We start from the raw sequence: 18,464 nt of genomic DNA, 5'->3' as shown, positions 1-18,464 counted from the left end.
CTACCGCATGGCAGGTAACGCGAGCCTTTTTACAGGGTCACTCAGATGACTCCTGGCTCTGGCTGACTCACTCAGATGACTACTCTGCCTTCGGGTGTTAATGGTGGACAGGAGACTTGCAGTCTGCTGTTGGCCGGTTTCTGCTGTGGGGCATAAAGTTGCCCCTACAACCTCGGTCTTCCGGCCACAGGTTTCATGTGCTTCAGTGTGGAAGATGCTCAGTCGCAGCTTCTCTCCAGCTCTTCACTTCGCCTTTGCTCCTTCCTCCTTCACGCTCTCTACAAACTGTTCTGTTCCTTTCTTTCCTTTCCAGGAGCTGCAGAACCTCACGTCTGCACGGCCCCTACTGTCTCCCTGACTGCACTCAGTCCCTGTCTCTGACAGACTACTACTTTCGCTCCAGCCAGGATATATATAGGGGAGCCACCCACAAACTGGATCAGAGCTCCCCCTTCTGGCCTGGAGTAAGAACATGTTGCATGTTTGTGACACCTGTTAAAGGGATCCTTCCTTGCTTCCAAGCATGGCATCACCCTCCCCGTGAGGAAGTTAATACCACTGTAACAACCAGGAACCTGGGGTGTTACACATGTGAAAATGCTGTAATCAAGGAACACTGCCAACTGGTGGGAATACCCAGCGACGTGAGTTAGGTCAGAAGGACCATATGGCCTTGGAATTTTTGTGGATAAAATAAAAAAAAAACTGACTACTAAGGGGAGCAGTGGGAACAAAATAGGAGCAGAAACTGATCACTTTAGACCTTCTAACAGGTCCTATTTAAAGAAAGAAGTGGTCTGTATTGTTTAACTACACAGTGCAGCCCAGATACAGAATCCCCAGATGAGCCCGGTCTTGTCTGTATTATTTTATGGCCTTTACCATCTTGGCTTGCATTACAATACCAGAAATGTAATGTTTTGGAAAACTGTGCTCTTATGTTGTACTCTGTAAAAAAAAAAAAAAAAAAAAAAAAAAAAAAAGGCAGAACATTCAGTTTTATTATATAACATAACAGCTATCAGTGATTTGCTAATAATCTTCATCTCGACAATGAACTCTTAGATATAGAGAGTTCACAAACCAGTAGATATAGGTATTTATCGCCTGCAGTGATACAATGCGCACTAGTACACACTGTATATACATGTAATATAAATATGAGACTTTGCCTTTTTACAGGTTCCTCTTGGACAGGGGTTAAATATTAATTTCTATCTTGCTTGTCTCGTGTTTTTCATGACTTTGAATCAGATGACAATGACAGACTTTGGTGAAATCCTAAAAAATGTTGGGGAGTTTGGTCGTTTTCAGAAAGTTTTGGTATTCATGTTGTGTTTCCTTAATTTTTTCAATGCCTTTTATATGTTTGGACAAGTATTTATGGCAATCTCTTTACCTCACCACTGCAACACCAGCTGGATCCTGGAGAACAGCCCCAATATCACCGAGGAGGACCAGCTGAATTTAACCATCCCACGTAATGAACACGGGAACTATGAGCAATGTGTCATGTACACTCCTGTGGATTGGGATCTGGAATCTATCCAGAGGTATGGACTAAACGACTCGGAGGACTGCCGGAATGGATGGGTGTACGACATGTCACAGCAAAAGTCAACACTTGTTACGGAGGTCTGTAAATATTTCATTAATTTGCCAAAATGCTGATCACATGTAATCCATAACCTCCTTTGATATAATGCCAAACTAAGTTATTTTGAAGGCACATCGCATGTACAGACAACCTTTGTCACTCTGTATGCTGAGGCTGAACTATAACTTCAGTTTGCTGAGCCACATGGATCCTTTATTATCTTCTACTCTCAGTATAGAAGCATTAATACAAATATATTGTTATCCATATACGTCAATGTAAATGCAGGGATTGAAGATTTAAAAATAATTCTGCAATCTGATGACTATTTTTTAGACTGCCCATTTAAAGATACTGATCACAAGTTGTATGTGAATGGAGAAGAGTATCTTCACATGTGTCAGACTCATATTAATGTCACCATTGTGACTGTTGTGGAGGCCGAACCAATAAGCTGAAATTAATTCTGCTCTATATTCATATTAACATATCAATTATAATTATTTATATTAATATTAATTGTGTCATTTAATATTGAGCAGAATTAAGTATGCTCACATCCCCGTATACCGTATGAGCCTGCACACCGCCCCCCTATACAGTTGTGCTTAAAAGTTTACATACCCCGACAGAATTTTTGCTTTCTTGGCCTTTTTTCAGAGAATATGAATGATAACACCAAAACTTTTTCTCCATTTATGGTTAGTGGTTGGGTGAAGCCATGTAATGTCAAACTACTGTGTTTTCTCTTTTTAAATGATACTCCAGGCCAAAAGGCGGAACTCTGATCCAGCTTGTGGGTGGCTCCCCTATATATATTCTGGTCTGGAGGGAAAGTCAGTGAGTGAGAGGAAAGGGGCCGTGCAGAAGAGAGAATCTTTGAATGTTTGCATTTTTGATTGCACCACCTCAGAATAAGAAAATGTTGAATTTGTTGCACAGTATTGAAAATGATAGTGTTTAATATTGCTTAAAAAAAAAGTTAGCCAGTAAAAGAGAATAGGATTGTATTTTATGTGTTAGATAGTTCACAAGTAAAATTTAGTATTATAGAGAGTTTTTATCTTTTTGGTGAAGCTAATGTTTTGCACTTTAGAGTAAGAAGAGTTCTAAAGATAGTATACTCGTAAAGGGTAATTATCATTTTAGATTTAATATTTAATGTTAAGAGTAATAGAAAGTTCTATTTTAGAAAAAGTCATTTTCTACCATGTATATATGTTCCTGCAACGTTAAAGCTAATTACCTCCCATAAGGGGAAGCAAAAGTTTTCATAACCTGTTGAAATGCATTTCCCAAAAATGTTTTGTATGTCTTTATCTAACCTGTTGTTGTTTTCCCAGTCCGGGAGTACTGGATTTAATGGGGGGAGTTTAACACCCCAGGTTCCTGGTTGTTACAGTGGCATTGCTTTTCTCATGGGGAGAGTGATATAACGCTTGGATTTATCAGGTATCACAAACATTCAACATGTTCATACTCCAGGCCAGAAGGGGGAGCTCTGATCCAGCTTGTGGGTAGCTCCCGTATATATATTCTGGTCTGGAGGGAAAGTCAGTGAGTGAGAGGAAAGGGGCCGTGCAGACGAGAGGATCTGCAGCTCCTGTGAGGAAAGTGAGGGGCTGTGCAGCCACGAGGGTGCTGCAGATCCTGGAAAGAAAGAGAAAGGAAAGCAGAACAGATTGTAGAGAGCGGGAAGGAGAAAAGAGGCACAGGCGAAGTGAAGAGCTGGGGAGAAGATGCGACTTCTTCCACGCTGAAACCGGTAGCCGGAAGACCGAGGTTGTGCAGTACTCTACGTCTCACAGCAGAAACTGGCGGGACAGCAGATTGCAAGTTACCTGTCCACCATACACCTGAAGACACAGTAACACATAGAGCCCGGGTCGTGAACGAGATCCTGTAAAAAGGCTCGAGTTACCTGTCATACAGGTATTGTCCTACCTAAAGGGGGACAGAGAGAACACGTGAGGACTTTGTGTGAGGCCTAAAGCAGCAAGGGACTACACCATAGCGCTAGAGGGAAGGCCTCCACCTGGTAAGGAGGTTTCCAGAATCGCTTCCAAGCCAGCCAGACCATATCAGCTCCTGTGATCCGGTGCCCTGGACTGTGGCTGCCTTGCATCAGTAAAAAGGTAAAGAGACTGCAACCCCGTGTCCTCCTTTTCTTTCTACACCACATACCACCTGTCCTTACTACATCGGGAGCCCTGGGGATCCAGCTTCACCTGTGGGAAGCCATACCATCCCTGCTGCCGCAACATCACCCCAGAGGACCCCTTTAAGCAGCGTCGGTCACCTCTGACCGAATACCACAGGTGGCATCACAAACAAACTTTATTCACATAACCCCTTTAAAGACATTCCCTTTTACTTGGGCGCCCTGGGCCACGGACCGGGTCGCCGCTGCCATGACACAACCCTTTAAGTACCAGACCCGGTACCGAGTACCCCATGGCCCTGGCGGGCGTTCCACCTGCACACAGCTAGCTGTACCATATGTGTAAGGAGGTAAAACACAAGAAGAGTCTGGGGGTGGTTACCTTCTCGGCTCTGTGCCTGGAACCATTGAGCTGTGCTGCAGGTTCCCCAAGGGGCAGACTTAGAGACTGGGACAGGAAGGAAGCGGGCAGAGAGCGGGAAAGGCACGCGCGCAGGAGACAGAGCAGCGTGAGCAGGGTGCAGCTGCGCTCCGGGAGAGAGAGAGAGCTCCAGGTCTGAGGACAAATAAAGGGAGACTGCCCAGAAAGACTGCATCTTGTGAGTACATGAAAGCGGACTCTGCTGTGACTGGAGAGGGGCGCTTTGAGACCCGTGTAGAGACATTGGCCCGTGCAGAGACTTTAACCCCCTGGTCCCCGCGGTATCAGTACAGAGACTGTGATTCCTGGTACAGTGACTTAACAGTGCAGAGCCCCTGATTCCTGGTACAGAGACTTAACAGTGCAGAGCCCCTGATTCCTGGTACAGAGACTTAACAGTGCAGAGCCCCTGATTCCTGGCTGTGCTGTAAAAGCTAAAGACTCAGAGCCTGTGCATACCACATTAACTCCCGAAACCCCAGGCAACAGGCTCCTAGAGACTACTCAGCCCACGGACAACAGAGGGACGACAAGCGCCGCTGTTTCTCGGCACCTACGTTGGAGAAGACGACCCTTCAAGCAAGTCCTCATCAGACTGATAAGTGTCCTTTTCTCAAGAAATCCTGCTTACTTCGGTTACATTGTTTCACTCCCATATTTTTGCACTGTTTTATTGCTAGTTATTTTCCATTGCTTCCCCTGCGAGGAGAACCTTATTCCTGTTATTAAACCCCTCAACTGTTGGTCTGTCTGTTCCATGGTGACATACTCAGTACCTGCATACTACTACATATGAGCCTGCACACAGCCATCCTATATACTATAAGAGCCTAGACGCAGTCCTCTATATACAGTATGAGCTAACACACAGTCCCCTACATACAGTATGAGCCCACGCATAGCCTCCTATATACAGTGTGGGCCCTGACAAAGCCTTCTATAGACAGTATGATCCCCCACATAACCTCTTATACACAGCATGATCCGCCACATAGCCTCCTATATACAGCATGATCCCCCACATAGCCTCCTATATACAGCATGATCCCCCACATAGCCTCCTATATACAGCATGAGCCTCACATCGTTTCCAATATACAGTATGAGCCCCATATAGCCTCCTATATACTGCTTGAGCCCCACATAGCCTCAAATATATGACATGAGCCCCGCATAGCCTCTAATATACACAGCATGAGCCCCACATAGCCCCTATATACAGCATGAGCCCCACATAGTCGCCTATATACAGTATGAGCCCCACATAGCCTCCTACATCCAATATGAGCCCCCACATAGCCTCCAATGTACATACAAACATCCTATACAGTTGAAATAAAAAAAAAACAACATACTCACCTTGATACTGTTCCCCAGGCGCTCTGCTCCTGTAGCCGGTGCACTCTCGTTAGCTGTCTCACACGTTGATTGGTGAAAAAAGGGGAAGGCGTCCTCTCCTCCACCAATGTTTTCACTGCTGCCTGTATCCCGAGGATGCGGATAGCTGTGATGGCAGCGGGGGAGGGCACTGTGAGGCCCGTAGGCCACTGTTTCAGCCCCTCTGGCTGTTCTTGTCTGGCCCGCAGGGTGCACTTTACCCAGGTCTGCCTTATAAGATTGCAGTTATTTGTGCACAATGGGCACGAGTTTATGCAAGCTCCACTAACTCCTTCTTGACATAGGACATAATAATAAGTCCTATGTGGGCTGCTGGTGTACAGAGCGGACACAGGAACTGGAGAAGCAGGAGCAGGGAGCCAGGATCTGCCTAAGGCTAGGGTCAGATGGCTGTAGATTCTCTCATCTGAGAGAATAGGGCCGTTTATGCAAATAACTCTCGGATCAAACTCTGAGCATAGCATGATTCTCTCAAATGAGGAGAAGATGGAGAATAAAATGTCTCCATCCTGTGAATGCGCAGAAATCGGACAGCATGCAGATGTCATACAAGTTCAGTCCGATGTTTTCCATACACACATTGACTTGCATGGCTGAAACACGGACATGTTGCAATTTTTTCCTTGGGCCGGCTCTGTCCAAGGAAACAATTTGACATGTGCACGGACCCAGAGACTAACATTGGTCCTATGTTTTGTTGGATCGCATTCGGACGGAAATTATGATGTTGTGAGCGAGACCTTAAACAGTAGCGGCTGGAGCTTGTTTTAGTTGCAGCTGTTTAGCTGTTTAGATGCCGATGCTGCATGTGATTGTCTGGGTGCCCATTGTCCACTCCTATCGCACCGCAAAACTGAGTGATGCAAATGGGAATTAGAGACTACTGAGGATCGTGTCGTAGCCAACTTTGTAATACTATGAAGCCCAGTGATAAAGCAATTGCAAATTCCCTAGCGAGATAAAAAAAATGTGAATATTGATAAATAGAGATGAGCGAACCTGAACTTAAAAGTTTGACGTTTGTACCGGACAGTTTGTGTTCGATGCTAAATGCAGAACATGGACTTTCCCTGGAAGTCCATTACAATGTTCGGAGTTCCGGGGGAAGAGAGAGAGGGTTTTTTTTTCTTACTGAAACCCAAAGTTCGGGTCTCTGTTGTTTTCAATTGGGTTCAGGTTCTGGTTCAAGTTGGGGTAGAGTTATGGTAACCAAACCAAACTTTGGAATAAAGCTTGGGTCGTGTTCCAGAACCTGAATTTCCACAGGTCTACTCATCCTTATTAATAAAGTTTTTAAAAATATAACAAAAGTAAATAAAAAATGGAAAGGTTGGAATCATTCCTCTTTCCCAAATATAATAAAGAAAATTAAATTGAAAAAGTCTAATTTACTAATTGACCAGTCTTGAATAATAACCTATTTATGTCATGGGCTGCTATGTACAGCCTTAGGCCATGTTCACATGTTGAGTATTTGGTCAGTATTTTAAGCCAAAACCAGGAGAGGTTGAAAAATGCAGAAATGTTGACGTGTGCCTATTGTACTTTTACTTTGATTGTTCCATTCCTGATTCTGGCTTACAAATCCTGATGGTGTGAACGTGGCCTAACTCTTCTGCTCATACAGTGTCATGAGCAGATTATCCCCGACTAAACAACAAGGGCAGAAGTGTCATATTATTCTGGAAGTCACTATGATTGGGAAAGGTAGCTATGCAGGCGAGAGGAGTACCCTCCATCCTTAGTTGGGCTTATATGAAATCTGTATAACATGCTGCTCTTCTATCACTCGTCACATCACTCTTCCTCCTGCTAATCTTCATTCTGCTAAAGATGATAGATTTTTCATGTTATGTTATTAATGATTCAATATGTGTTTTTGTGTTTGCTTTAAGTTTGACCTGGTGTGTCACAGGAAAGAGCAGATAGAATTATGTCAGTCCATTTATATGCTTGGGCTCCTTCTTGGATCTATTATATTTGGTCATTTAGGAGACAGGTAAGAAGGAATACTTTATAATAATTACTGTCAATGAAATAAAAGGATAGGAGTTGGAGGTGTAGGAGTACACCTCCCAATGCCTATATAAGCAATACACTTAATGAGGTTGAACGGTATAAAAAGACAAGTCTGCAGCCACTATATACGCACTGCATGCTGTGAAGATTCTCCTGTGTCAGCTCCAGGAATGGCGGTCATGTGTCCGCAAATATGTGAGATGCATGTTCCCAGACACAATCCGACTAGACGCAAGTGTTATTGAGTGAGGCCGGAAATAGTCTAGTTGGAATGCGGCCAAGAGCATGCATATCGCATACTAGCGGTCACATGACCGCCGTTCCTGGCACTGACAGCATAAAATCCACCCAGTGCACAGGATGACAGGATTCACAAGTCTGCAATTACATAGAGTGACTGCAGATTTGTTGTTTTAGACCATACAACCCCTTTAATGACTAGTGTCAACTGTTTTGTTGATGACCTATCCTCAAGGTGGGGCATCAGTATCTGACCAGTGGGGGTGCTACACCTGGCAACCCTGCCGGACAGCTGTTATGAGCGACAGCAGGAATATCTTGGATGCTGCCCGGGACACAGCAGACCTGGACACCACCAGGTTCTGCAGATCCACCCCATATTCTTTTGAACAGAGGGTGGATCTGCTGTACCCAGTGGCTATCTATATTGAAATGATGGAACAACTGTGCAGCGGCAGCATCCAAGCTGTCACCGGTAACAGCTGATTGGCAGGGTTGCTGGTTGTCGCACCCCCACTGATTAGATATTGATGACCCACCTTAAGGATCAATAAAACAGTAGTGGTTAACCCCTTTAATACAACAGTGTATTATTTTAAACAATCATAGACAAATTTGTGAATGAGGGTAATCAGTAGCAGCCGCATCCGCCCAGAAAAGGCACATCTATTACATGCGCCAATTTTGGCGTTATGCCCCGCTCTTCCCACTTGCCCTGTAGCGGTGACAAGTGGGGTAAATATTTGTGATGTCACCTGTCACGGTATACAAAGCTACCCCTATGGGGGGTCGGTAAGCGGATGGCACAACACACCAACAACAGGATGGAAAAGGGGATGGGTGTCTTATAGATGCCTCTCCATTACTAAGCTGTGGGATTGATGTCACCGGACAATAGAAAGGTGACATCAACCCCACAAATATCAACCCCACTTTCCACCGCTACAAAGCAAGTGAGAAGAGCAAAGAAAAGTGCAAGAAATGGCACATCTAATCGATGTGCCTTTTATGGTCGGCTGCAAGATGCTATTTATAGGCTGGGGGGGAATATCCATGGCCCCTTACCAGCCTGAGAATACCAGTCCCCAGCTGTCTGCTTTAGCAATGCTGGTTGTCAAAAATGGGGGGGACCCCACGTCATTTTTTTTAAATTACTTATTTAAATAATTAAAAAATACGGCATGAGGACACCTCTTATTCTTGATAACCAGCCTTGCTGATGCTGACAGCTGACGGTTGCAGCCCTCAGCTGTGAGTTTTGCCTGGCTGGCTATCAAAAATAAAGGGGAAACCACACTGTTTGTTTTTTTTTTAATTAATTACAGCGCAGAAGTTGGCTAATGAATACACCCATCAGCCGTTCCTGCTCTCACTGTTATTAGCGGCAGCAGGCGTCGTATGGTAGGAGCCGTAGTCTCATCAGCTGATGCTAGTGACTGGAGGTAAACGTTATACGTCCGATCATAGCTGAGCGCTCTCTGACTGGTGGGGATGATTTCACTGCCGATCAGAAGCGGTATTTTCCACATTGCCATGCACATGACAGCGTGACAAACACCTGGTGTTCGGGCAGCCGAACTTGAACAGTAAGGTCGGTGTCCCACTTGCAACTGCAATGCGAGAAACTTGCTTGAGTCTCTCGCCTCAATACCCAGCACTGCCTCCGGGGGTTCGGACCGGAGCATTCAGCTGCATAGAAATACATGCAGCCGCACACTCCGGTCCCAAGTGCCAGCAGTTTCTCACATTGTTGTTGCAAGTGGGACACCGGCCTAAGACGGACTTCCTGGTTAAGTCCGTGTTCGGTGTCCGTGCCCCAACAGTAGGTGTTCGGTATGGACGCTGAACTTTACTGTTCGTGTTTGCCGATCTCTAGTAATAACATCCCATGAATTTGTGGCATATCCATACCATATCCATGGAGCATACCTGTAATTGGTAAAGAAAAGCAAAAATCCAATGTTATATGTAGATATTGTAAGTAAATGAATCTTTGTATCACTCACCTTAATTCTTACCAATGTAATAATTATACCTTTTGTTAATTTTTAAAGGATTGGGAGGCGCCCAGTTATATTAATCTCCACTTTATTGATGTTGGCTTTTGGTCTTGGAGCCGCATTTGTTGCAGAATTTTATGTATTTATGGTGCTGAGATGTTTTGTGGGTATCGCTATGGCTGGGATCCTGATTAACAATGTAGTACTAGGTAATGTATTTCAGAAATTTTATAATAGTAGTAATTGATGAGAGATTTATTTTTCAAGCAATGCCTTTCTGTTAAAACAAAAGCAATTTCTTACATTGTATTTTGCAATTGTGATAACTTTTGTGATTGAAAAATGTTGTTTTTCAAAAAATCATCTTGTCATTTGTCTCCCTGCCCCGATCCCCTATATTGACACATCTCTTACTATACTATACACACATGGGGAGAGAGCCGTCAGTCTAACGCAGCAGGGCAGGGAGAAGCCACCGGGGGACCGGCCAGCAATAATGCAGCCAGTCTACTGTATGAAACATGTTGCTTGTGGTTTGGGCAGCATGAATCTCATGTTAGGTTCCTTTTAATGTCTTAAAATGTCCACAAGTTCCAAAGTTTTAACACTTGAAGAGCTGCTTATTGTCGCTGAAAATTCAAGATTTAAGGTAAAATTAATGATCACATTAAATAGTAATTATAAAATTTTAGGCTCATTCGTTTTAAGGACATAACATAAATGAAAAACTTAACGTCGCAATACATTATTTGAATTTTTGAAAAATTAATAGATAATATTTAGAGATGAGCAAAAAAAGGTTTTGAACTACCCTGGTCCTGCATCCAGTTCTGTCCTATGTGGCACTGTCATGTCGCACGAATTGGGAATCATACAGACAGCATCGTATTGTCGTTGTGTTGTTGTCATGTTGCCTTGCAATAAGGTTTTCCTCTTCAGAAGATTGTCCTTCCTCTCTCTCTGTCTCTCCCCCCCACCTCTGATGTAGCTCTTATTTCAGTAACCCCCTCCCTTCTTCTTCACTCACTGTCTATCAACCATCTTAGAAGCCCATCTTCATACATGCCTCCTGCAGTCAACTTCAAACTATCTAATGATACAGTGGGGAAAATAAGTATTTGATACGCTGCTGATTTTGCAAGTTTTCCCACCTACAATGAATGGAGAGGTCTATAATTTTTCTCACAGGTACACTTCAACTGTGAAAGACGAATCTAAAAATAAAATAAAAAAAACAGAAAATCACATTGTATGATTTTTAAATAAATTCTTTGTAGGTGGGAAAACTTGCAAGATCGGTCGTGTATCAAATACATATTTTCCCCACTGTTTATCTACGTGTAAGTACTGGTTCATAGAGACAGCCTAGAAACGATGTCTCAAGCCCCCTACACGTGCAGCCTAATTATGGAGTCAGTATAGTAAAAAAAAGTCTGCCAGATACATCTGTAAGTCAGTCTACAGGTTCTATAAAGCTACAGCACACACATCAGAACGTCTGCTTACACAATATATGAATCATCAGTGTTTGTGTAAAGCTCACACAACAGTCCCTCCTCCAGCTTCCATCCTGCTAGAAGTCAGCAGCTCACATCACAATTCAGATCCATCCTGCCTGTGAGTTGAAGTGAAGGCTACATAGTATTTGCTAGACCCACAATCTGATGAAGAATATGCAGAGTTTAATCCACAACCCAGTGAGAAGGCTAAGAGCTCTATTAAGCTTACATGGAAAGCTAGAGAGAACTTTGAAATCATTAAACATTAACTTTCTTGTGACTTATAAGACTTGTGGCAGAAATTGCTGAGTCACATTTATGTAATCTCTTGCCTGCTTTTTTCGAACTACCACTAGAGGGAGCCCTAGGACAACTGTGTTCAATTTATCAGCTCTATACCAGAAAGGTGAACGAATACATTACGGCTATGTGCACACATTGCGTTTTTTGCTGCGGATCCGCAGCGTTTTTGGATGCTGCGGATCGGCAGCCGTTTCCCATGAGTTTACAGTACAATGTAAACCTATGGAAAACAAAAAACGCTGTGCACATGCTGCGGAAAGAACCGCGCGGACACGCAGCGGTTTACATTCCGCAGCATGTCAATTCTTTGTGCGGAATCCGCAGCGGTTTGGCACCTGCTCCATGTTAAAAAACCGCAAGTGTCTAAAACCGCAGTGGAAACCGCACAAAAAAACGCGATAAATCCGCAGTACTTTTTGCAATGCGGATTTCAACAAATCCGCTGCAGAAAAATCCGCAGCAGAATCCGCAAAGTGTGCACATAGCCTACATCTCTGCAGAGGCCTGAGGGTATGTGCACACGCTGCGGATTTTGCTGCGGATCCGCAGCGGATTTGACGAGTTTTCCCAAAGTTTACAGTACCATGTAAATCTATGGGAAACAAAAAAACGCTGTGCACATGCTGCGGAAAAATCCATGCGGAAATGCAACGGATTATTTTCCGCAGCATGTCAATTCTTTGTGTGGATTCCGCAGCGGTTTTCAACCTGCACCAATAGGAAAGTGCAGTTGAAAAACCGCAGACGAATCCGCAGAAGAAACCGCGAGAAAATCCACAGTGAAAACCGCAGTGGTTTTGCACTGCGGATTTTCCAAATCCGCTGCGGAAAATTCCGCAGCAGAATCCGCAACGTGTGCACATACCCTTAATACATCTGATCCTCTTGAAGAGCTTTAAGAGATCGCATAGTGCACGATATTAAAGCTAAGACAGATGCAAGAATTGTACAAATACCAGAGACATCATCTCACACTGCTGGGTCTGCAAGGCAGTAAAAATATTCATCTACAGTAAGTAGTGTTGAGCATTCCGATACCGCAAGTACCGGGTATCGGCCGATACTTGCGGGTATCGGAATTCCGATACCGAGATCCGATACTTTTGTGGTATCGGGTATCGGTATCGAAACAACATTAATGTAAAAATGTGTAAAAGAGAGAATTAAAATAAAAAAATATTGCTATACTCACCTCTCCGACGCAGCCTGGACCTCAGCGAGGGAACCGGCAGCGTTGTTTGCTTAAAATTCGCGCTTTTCCTTCCTTACGTGAAGTCCCGGCTTGTGATTGGTCGCGTGCCGCCCATGTGGCCGCGACGCGACCAATCACAGCAAGCCGTGACGTAATTTTAGGTCCTTCAGGATTTTAAAATTACGTTCTGGCTTGTGATTGGTCGCGTCGCGGTCACATGGGCGACGCGACCAATCACAAGCCGTGACGTCATGGGAGGCTGGACACGCGCGCATTTTAAGCAAACAACGCTGCCGGTTCCCTCGGTAAGCTCCAGGCTGCGTCGGAGAGGTGAGTATAGCAATATTTTTTATTTTAATTCTTTCTTTTACACATTAATATGGTTTCCTCTCCTTCAGACCCTGGGAACCATCAGGAATACCGTCCGATACTTGAGTCCCATTGACTTGTATTGGTATCGGGTATCGGATTGGATCCGATACTTTGCCGGTATCGGCCGATACTTTCCGATACCGATACTTTCAAGTATCGGACGGTATCGCTCAACACTAACAGTAAGTCATACTCTTCAAAATTGTCAATACTTATTGAGAAGCTTATAAAGGCATGTGCAGGAGCAGAGGCTACCAAAATATAAGTCGCAAGCAAATGCAGCAGCAGAAGCAGCATGCAATAGGACAGAAATTAAGGTTCTGGAGAATGAATGTGAACATGCCACAGCCATGGCAAGGTTAAATGTTGTGGAACAAGCTATCAATAGGAATAAAAGAGACAGTATCTGTGTAAGTAATTTTGATGCAGAAGACCATCTTAAGTGCACAAGAGACTATGCAGATTCTTCCTCAACACTCTGCATTCAAGGTTAGTACAATTCACTGCCATTCCCTCATCATGAACCTCCTTCATGCACCAGAATGTACCAGGCTCCTGCACCTCAGTAATCCCTATATACAGATGCCCACGTGAAAGCCAATATGCAAGCAAGTCATCACATTCCGGTCAGCCTTACAGTTTCAGTTCCAAGCATGGCAGAAACCAGTTAGTGAACTAAATGCCTATGCTGCGCCATACTTTCCTGCATTCCTAGGTCAAGACGCCACAGACCATATAAACATACATTGCTCAGCCAGCAGTCCTCTTCCCGAAATTAGAGAAACTGACTTTGCAAGGTACATGGTTCACCGCGAACTTACTAAGACCAGTCTCACAAGGTTCGATGATCAACCTGAAAACTACAGAGGTTGGAAATGTCTTTAGAACTGTACCTAGTGACCTTGGCATCACTACTGATCAGGTGGCTTGGGCCACAATCCACAGAGTGGGTCAAGAGACTCAGATCTGTCCACATCAGTAATCCAGCGGCTGGTCTCACTGCTACATGGGAAGAGACTAGAACTAAGCTTTGGCATTCCTTAAGCCATGAAAATGCATTGTTCAAGTGACTACAGGATTTTCCAAAAATATCCAGTATTGACAGTTCAAAATTTCTATAGCTCAGCAACCTACTGTTAGAGCTCCAGCTGGCCAAAGCAGACAGGCGCCTGCCTGTCCTCAGCTACCCGGACACTGCTTGTGGGGTAAACTCAATAGTTTCAAAGCTACCTTAAAATATTCAAGAAAGGTGGGCCACAATTGTGTCAAGATACAAAAGAGCCAACCAAGTCTCTTTTCCTCCATTTTCCTACTTTTGTGAGTTTATCAAGGATATTGCAGAGTGTAAGACTGACCCAAGCTTTTCCTACGGAGAAACCAGCAGCCCTGGTTCATCTCTTCCGAAGTATGAGAGTCCATGTTCTAACCACAGAAACTGCAGCAGTCCAGTGTCAGTGAAAAAGACTGACATTCTTCTTACACCTATGTAGGTTGCTAGCAGGTGCGTAGGATGCAGTGACACACAGGAGGCAGAACAAGGGTTAACAAGTATATTTTATCAAAACTATAGGGGAGCAGTGTCTCTCTGCACAAGGAGTATATGAATGAAAGCACGGGGGTAAAACGGTCTCGTGGACTCCGTCTCTGTAAAAGAATGGTGCAGGAGTCTCTCTGCCCTGTGCAGCATCTGTCTGGGTGGGATTGCTAACTGTGTAAAGAGGTACAGCTAGCTGGTGTAGGTCAGTTGAGAGGGAGTCAACCGTCTCTGTCTCCTTGCACAGGTTCCCCCGCCAAAAGCCTTGTCTTTTCGTACTCAGCTCTATTTATATCAGACCTGCCCCCATCTGTCAGGTGTCCTGGCCTGCTACGGTCAGAAATCTCTTCCCCCAGGAATAATGGTGACAGTTTCGACAGTTCCAGCCCAGACACGCAAGAGGGGCCGTTAGCCCGGTCCACCTCCCTACATCTACATCAGCTCCAGAAAAGAGCAGCCAAGGTGAAAAGGATTACAATCTTAACTGAATGTGTCTCATTCATAAAAAGCCGCATCCCCTAAAAAAGACCATTGGCTTCAGAAATAAACCGTTCCAGGAATGCAAGGAGCTTCTAAAGAAGTTTGGAGTTACAGATGTGGTGCTTCTACTGAACATTTTGCTAAAGACTGTAAAATTACTAATAAGTGTTTGGAGTGTGACAGTGAGGACCATATAAAAGTGCCTCATCCATCCCTATCTAACTCTGCACAGCTTACAGCGTCTTTCCCCACTTACTAAAAACCTTGCAACATTGTTACACACCTGCCCTGTGTATTTGAGGCTCCGTTTCCTTCTCCGGGGTCTGCTGCCCTGTGCTGTGCTTCACATCGGGTTTTGCATGTTGCTTAGAGTTGATTTGTGTCATCATCTTCCTAGACCTATTTAAGGCCTGTTTAGACATACACCCATTTCTTGGGATTGAGACTCTATTCCTCTGCTTGGTGTGCTCCACCGTTTATGCATACTGTGGTTTTACCTGCTTCTTGATGGTTTTCACTTCATCCACGCTGCTGCTCCTGAGATTCCTGTGTGTGCCAAGTGTTCATTGCCCACATGGCTTCTTGCTTCCTGAATCAACATCCGGGATACTTGTGCGCACCCCGCCCTGTGGCTTAAAGGATCCAGCTCACCTAGTGAGCCTAACAGACACAATGATGTTGTGGCACAATCCTTATCATTCAATGATGCGATTACCTCATGGGAACTTAGTATATGGCTGAGGTGCCCAGGATGGCATGCCGAGGATTGTTGGCATAGAAATTCACACTGACCGAGTCCAGATATCTTTAGAAGTCAAAAACTAAATACTGTTTTGCTACATACTGTATACATGAATATTTTCCTGGTGACCATTGAAATGAATAGGTGCCTGTGAATTACATGGTAGTTTTGAGCCTGCAAAAGTGCTAACTGGTCATTGCACTGGCCCTCCTCCTGGACTCTTAAGTGGGCACATAGATCAAAACAGATACCAAGAAGAGTGAGGACCCTGCTCGCAAGCTTACAATCTATGAGGAAAAGGGTAGACACAAAAGGTGGATGGTAACAATTGCTTTTGTTGTTCGGACCAGCCAAAGTGTAAGAATCTGGTGTTCATGTAATGCTGCATGAACCGGTTATCAGCCTAAGTATGTAACAGTACAGACACAGAGGCTATTAAATGCATAAAGCGTGTGAGAACATGATGTGAGGAACCTGGTTATGGTCAAAATTTGAATAAGCAACACAGGGATAGTTAGGTTAATGCGTTGAGGTGGTAGGCCAGTCTGAACAAATGCATTTTTAGGGCACACTTAAAACTGAGGGGATTGGACATTAATCGTATTAACCTGGGTAGTGCATTCCAAAGAATTGACGCAGCATGTGAAAAGTCTTGGAGACGGAGTGATAGGTTCTGATTATTGAGGATGTTAACCTCAGGTCATTAGCAGAACGGAGGGCATGGGTAGGGTGGTAGATTGAGACGAGGGAGGAGATGTAGGGTGGTGCTGAGCCATGGAGCGCTTTGTGGCTGAGGGTAATAAGTTTATACTTGAAATCTGGAGTGGAAGGGTAACCAGTGTAATGACTGGCACAAGGTAGAGGCATCGGTGTAAGAATATGATCCTGGTAAATTCTTTAATGACTTTCATTACTAGGATTAGGTAGACATCGGGAGTCACAATGATGATGTTACCAAAAGCTTACATATACACTGGGAGATTTCAGGATTAGGCTTATGCAAGATTTCAAAATTGAATGGAACTTTTGGGATTTACTATGGTGAAAAAATAGTTACCACTTATAATTATTACAAAAGTCTCCTGCATGGTACTTGAGTATGTGGACTGTCTGCTTTTTCTAATTTCCTGCAAAGTGATTAAAAAATATGTGAAAAGCAGGATATATTGATATGCATATTCTTTGCTTTCAGTTGCTGAATGGGTGGGACCATCACAACGTGCTTACGCCACGATCACTGGCCATGTATGCTTCGCAATAGGACTGATGGTGCTGGCTGGAATTGGATATGCTATACGGAACTGGAGGTTACTACAGATCGCTTTAGCTGCACCTACAGCTTTATTGGTCTTTTATATTTGGTAAGTAAAATATTTATGGATATGTAAAAAAAATAAATCAAAAGGCTGTTGGACTACAAGTACACTGAGTGTCCTGGGAAAGTTCATTATCTCAAACGTCATTCAACAAATAAGTAATATTTCATGGAGATATAAAAAAATTGAGCATACAATTAAGACCATTGTGAAAATTGGTCTTGAAGGACACATTATTGCTAAGACAGCCTATGTTTAGATGGCTGCCTATGTTTAGATGGCTTCCTATGCAGAAGCTTCTTTTGAAAGAACAATATGGAGCCAGGAAATTACAGGCCAGGGAGCCTTACCAGGAAAGATATTTGAATGAATTATTAAACAGCAAGTATGTAAGTACTTGGATGAGAATAAATTGATTAACCAGAGCCAGCATGGGCTTGTAGCGAACAAGTCATGCCAGACTAATCTAATTTCCTTCCATGATGGAATCACTGACTGGGTGTATCAGGGAAATGCGGTAGATATAGTATATCTCGACTTCAGCAAAGCATTTGATAAAGTATCTCATACTATCCTTATTAAAAAATGACCAATAATAATAATAATAATCTTTATTTATATAGCGCCAACATATTCCGCAGCGCTTTACAGTTTAACAGTTTCAAACACAACAGTCATAGGTAACAATGTTAACAATACAGTAATAAAGCAAGATAAGACAAAATAAGACGACCCTGCTCGTGAGAGCTTACAATCTACAATGAGGTGGGGGAGATACAAAGCACAGGTGTGTATTTACAATGATGTATTTACAATGATGGTCCAGCCATCTTCAGGGGGTGGGGGGTAGATGGAGATAGTGAATGGGCTACACAAACACAAACCTAAAATGACTGATTAGGGAACGTGATAGGCCACTCTGAACAAATTAGTTTTGAGCGAGCGCCTAAAACTATGCAAGTTATGGATGGTCCTAATATCTTGGGGAAGAGCATTCCAGAGGATTGGCGCAGCACGGGAGAAGTCTTGAAGTCGGGAGTGGGAGGTACGGATTAGTGCAGAGGTTAGTCGAAAGTCATTTGCAGAGCGCAGCGGTCGGCTAGGCCGATAGACAGAAATGAGGGAGGAGATGTAAGGGGGTGCCGCACTGTGGAGAGCTTTGTGGGTGAGAACAAGTAGTTTGAATTGTA

The 18,464-nt window shown here is 43.9% G+C and overlaps 1 protein-coding gene across 1 annotated transcript in view; it reads left to right on the top strand.

Moving 5' to 3' along the window:
• Positions 1-1,211: 1,211 nt before the first annotated feature.
• The window catches only part of LOC143781819 (solute carrier family 22 member 13-like), a 36,769-nt gene continuing 19,516 nt past the window's right edge, over positions 1,212-18,464 (top strand). The window contains exons 1-4 of the mRNA XM_077268684.1: positions 1,212-1,635; positions 7,473-7,576; positions 9,891-10,045; positions 17,151-17,319. Coding sequence (XP_077124799.1) covers positions 1,240-1,635; positions 7,473-7,576; positions 9,891-10,045; positions 17,151-17,319 — 824 coding nt within the window. The 5' untranslated portion in view covers positions 1,212-1,239. The remainder of the gene's footprint in view (positions 1,636-7,472; positions 7,577-9,890; positions 10,046-17,150; positions 17,320-18,464) is intronic.

This window comes from Ranitomeya variabilis, chromosome 6, assembly GCF_051348905.1.
Source record: "Ranitomeya variabilis isolate aRanVar5 chromosome 6, aRanVar5.hap1, whole genome shotgun sequence".
NCBI classification, from domain to species: Eukaryota; Metazoa; Chordata; class Amphibia; order Anura; family Dendrobatidae; genus Ranitomeya; species Ranitomeya variabilis.
This window is presented reverse-complemented; position numbering and strand designations above follow the sequence as displayed.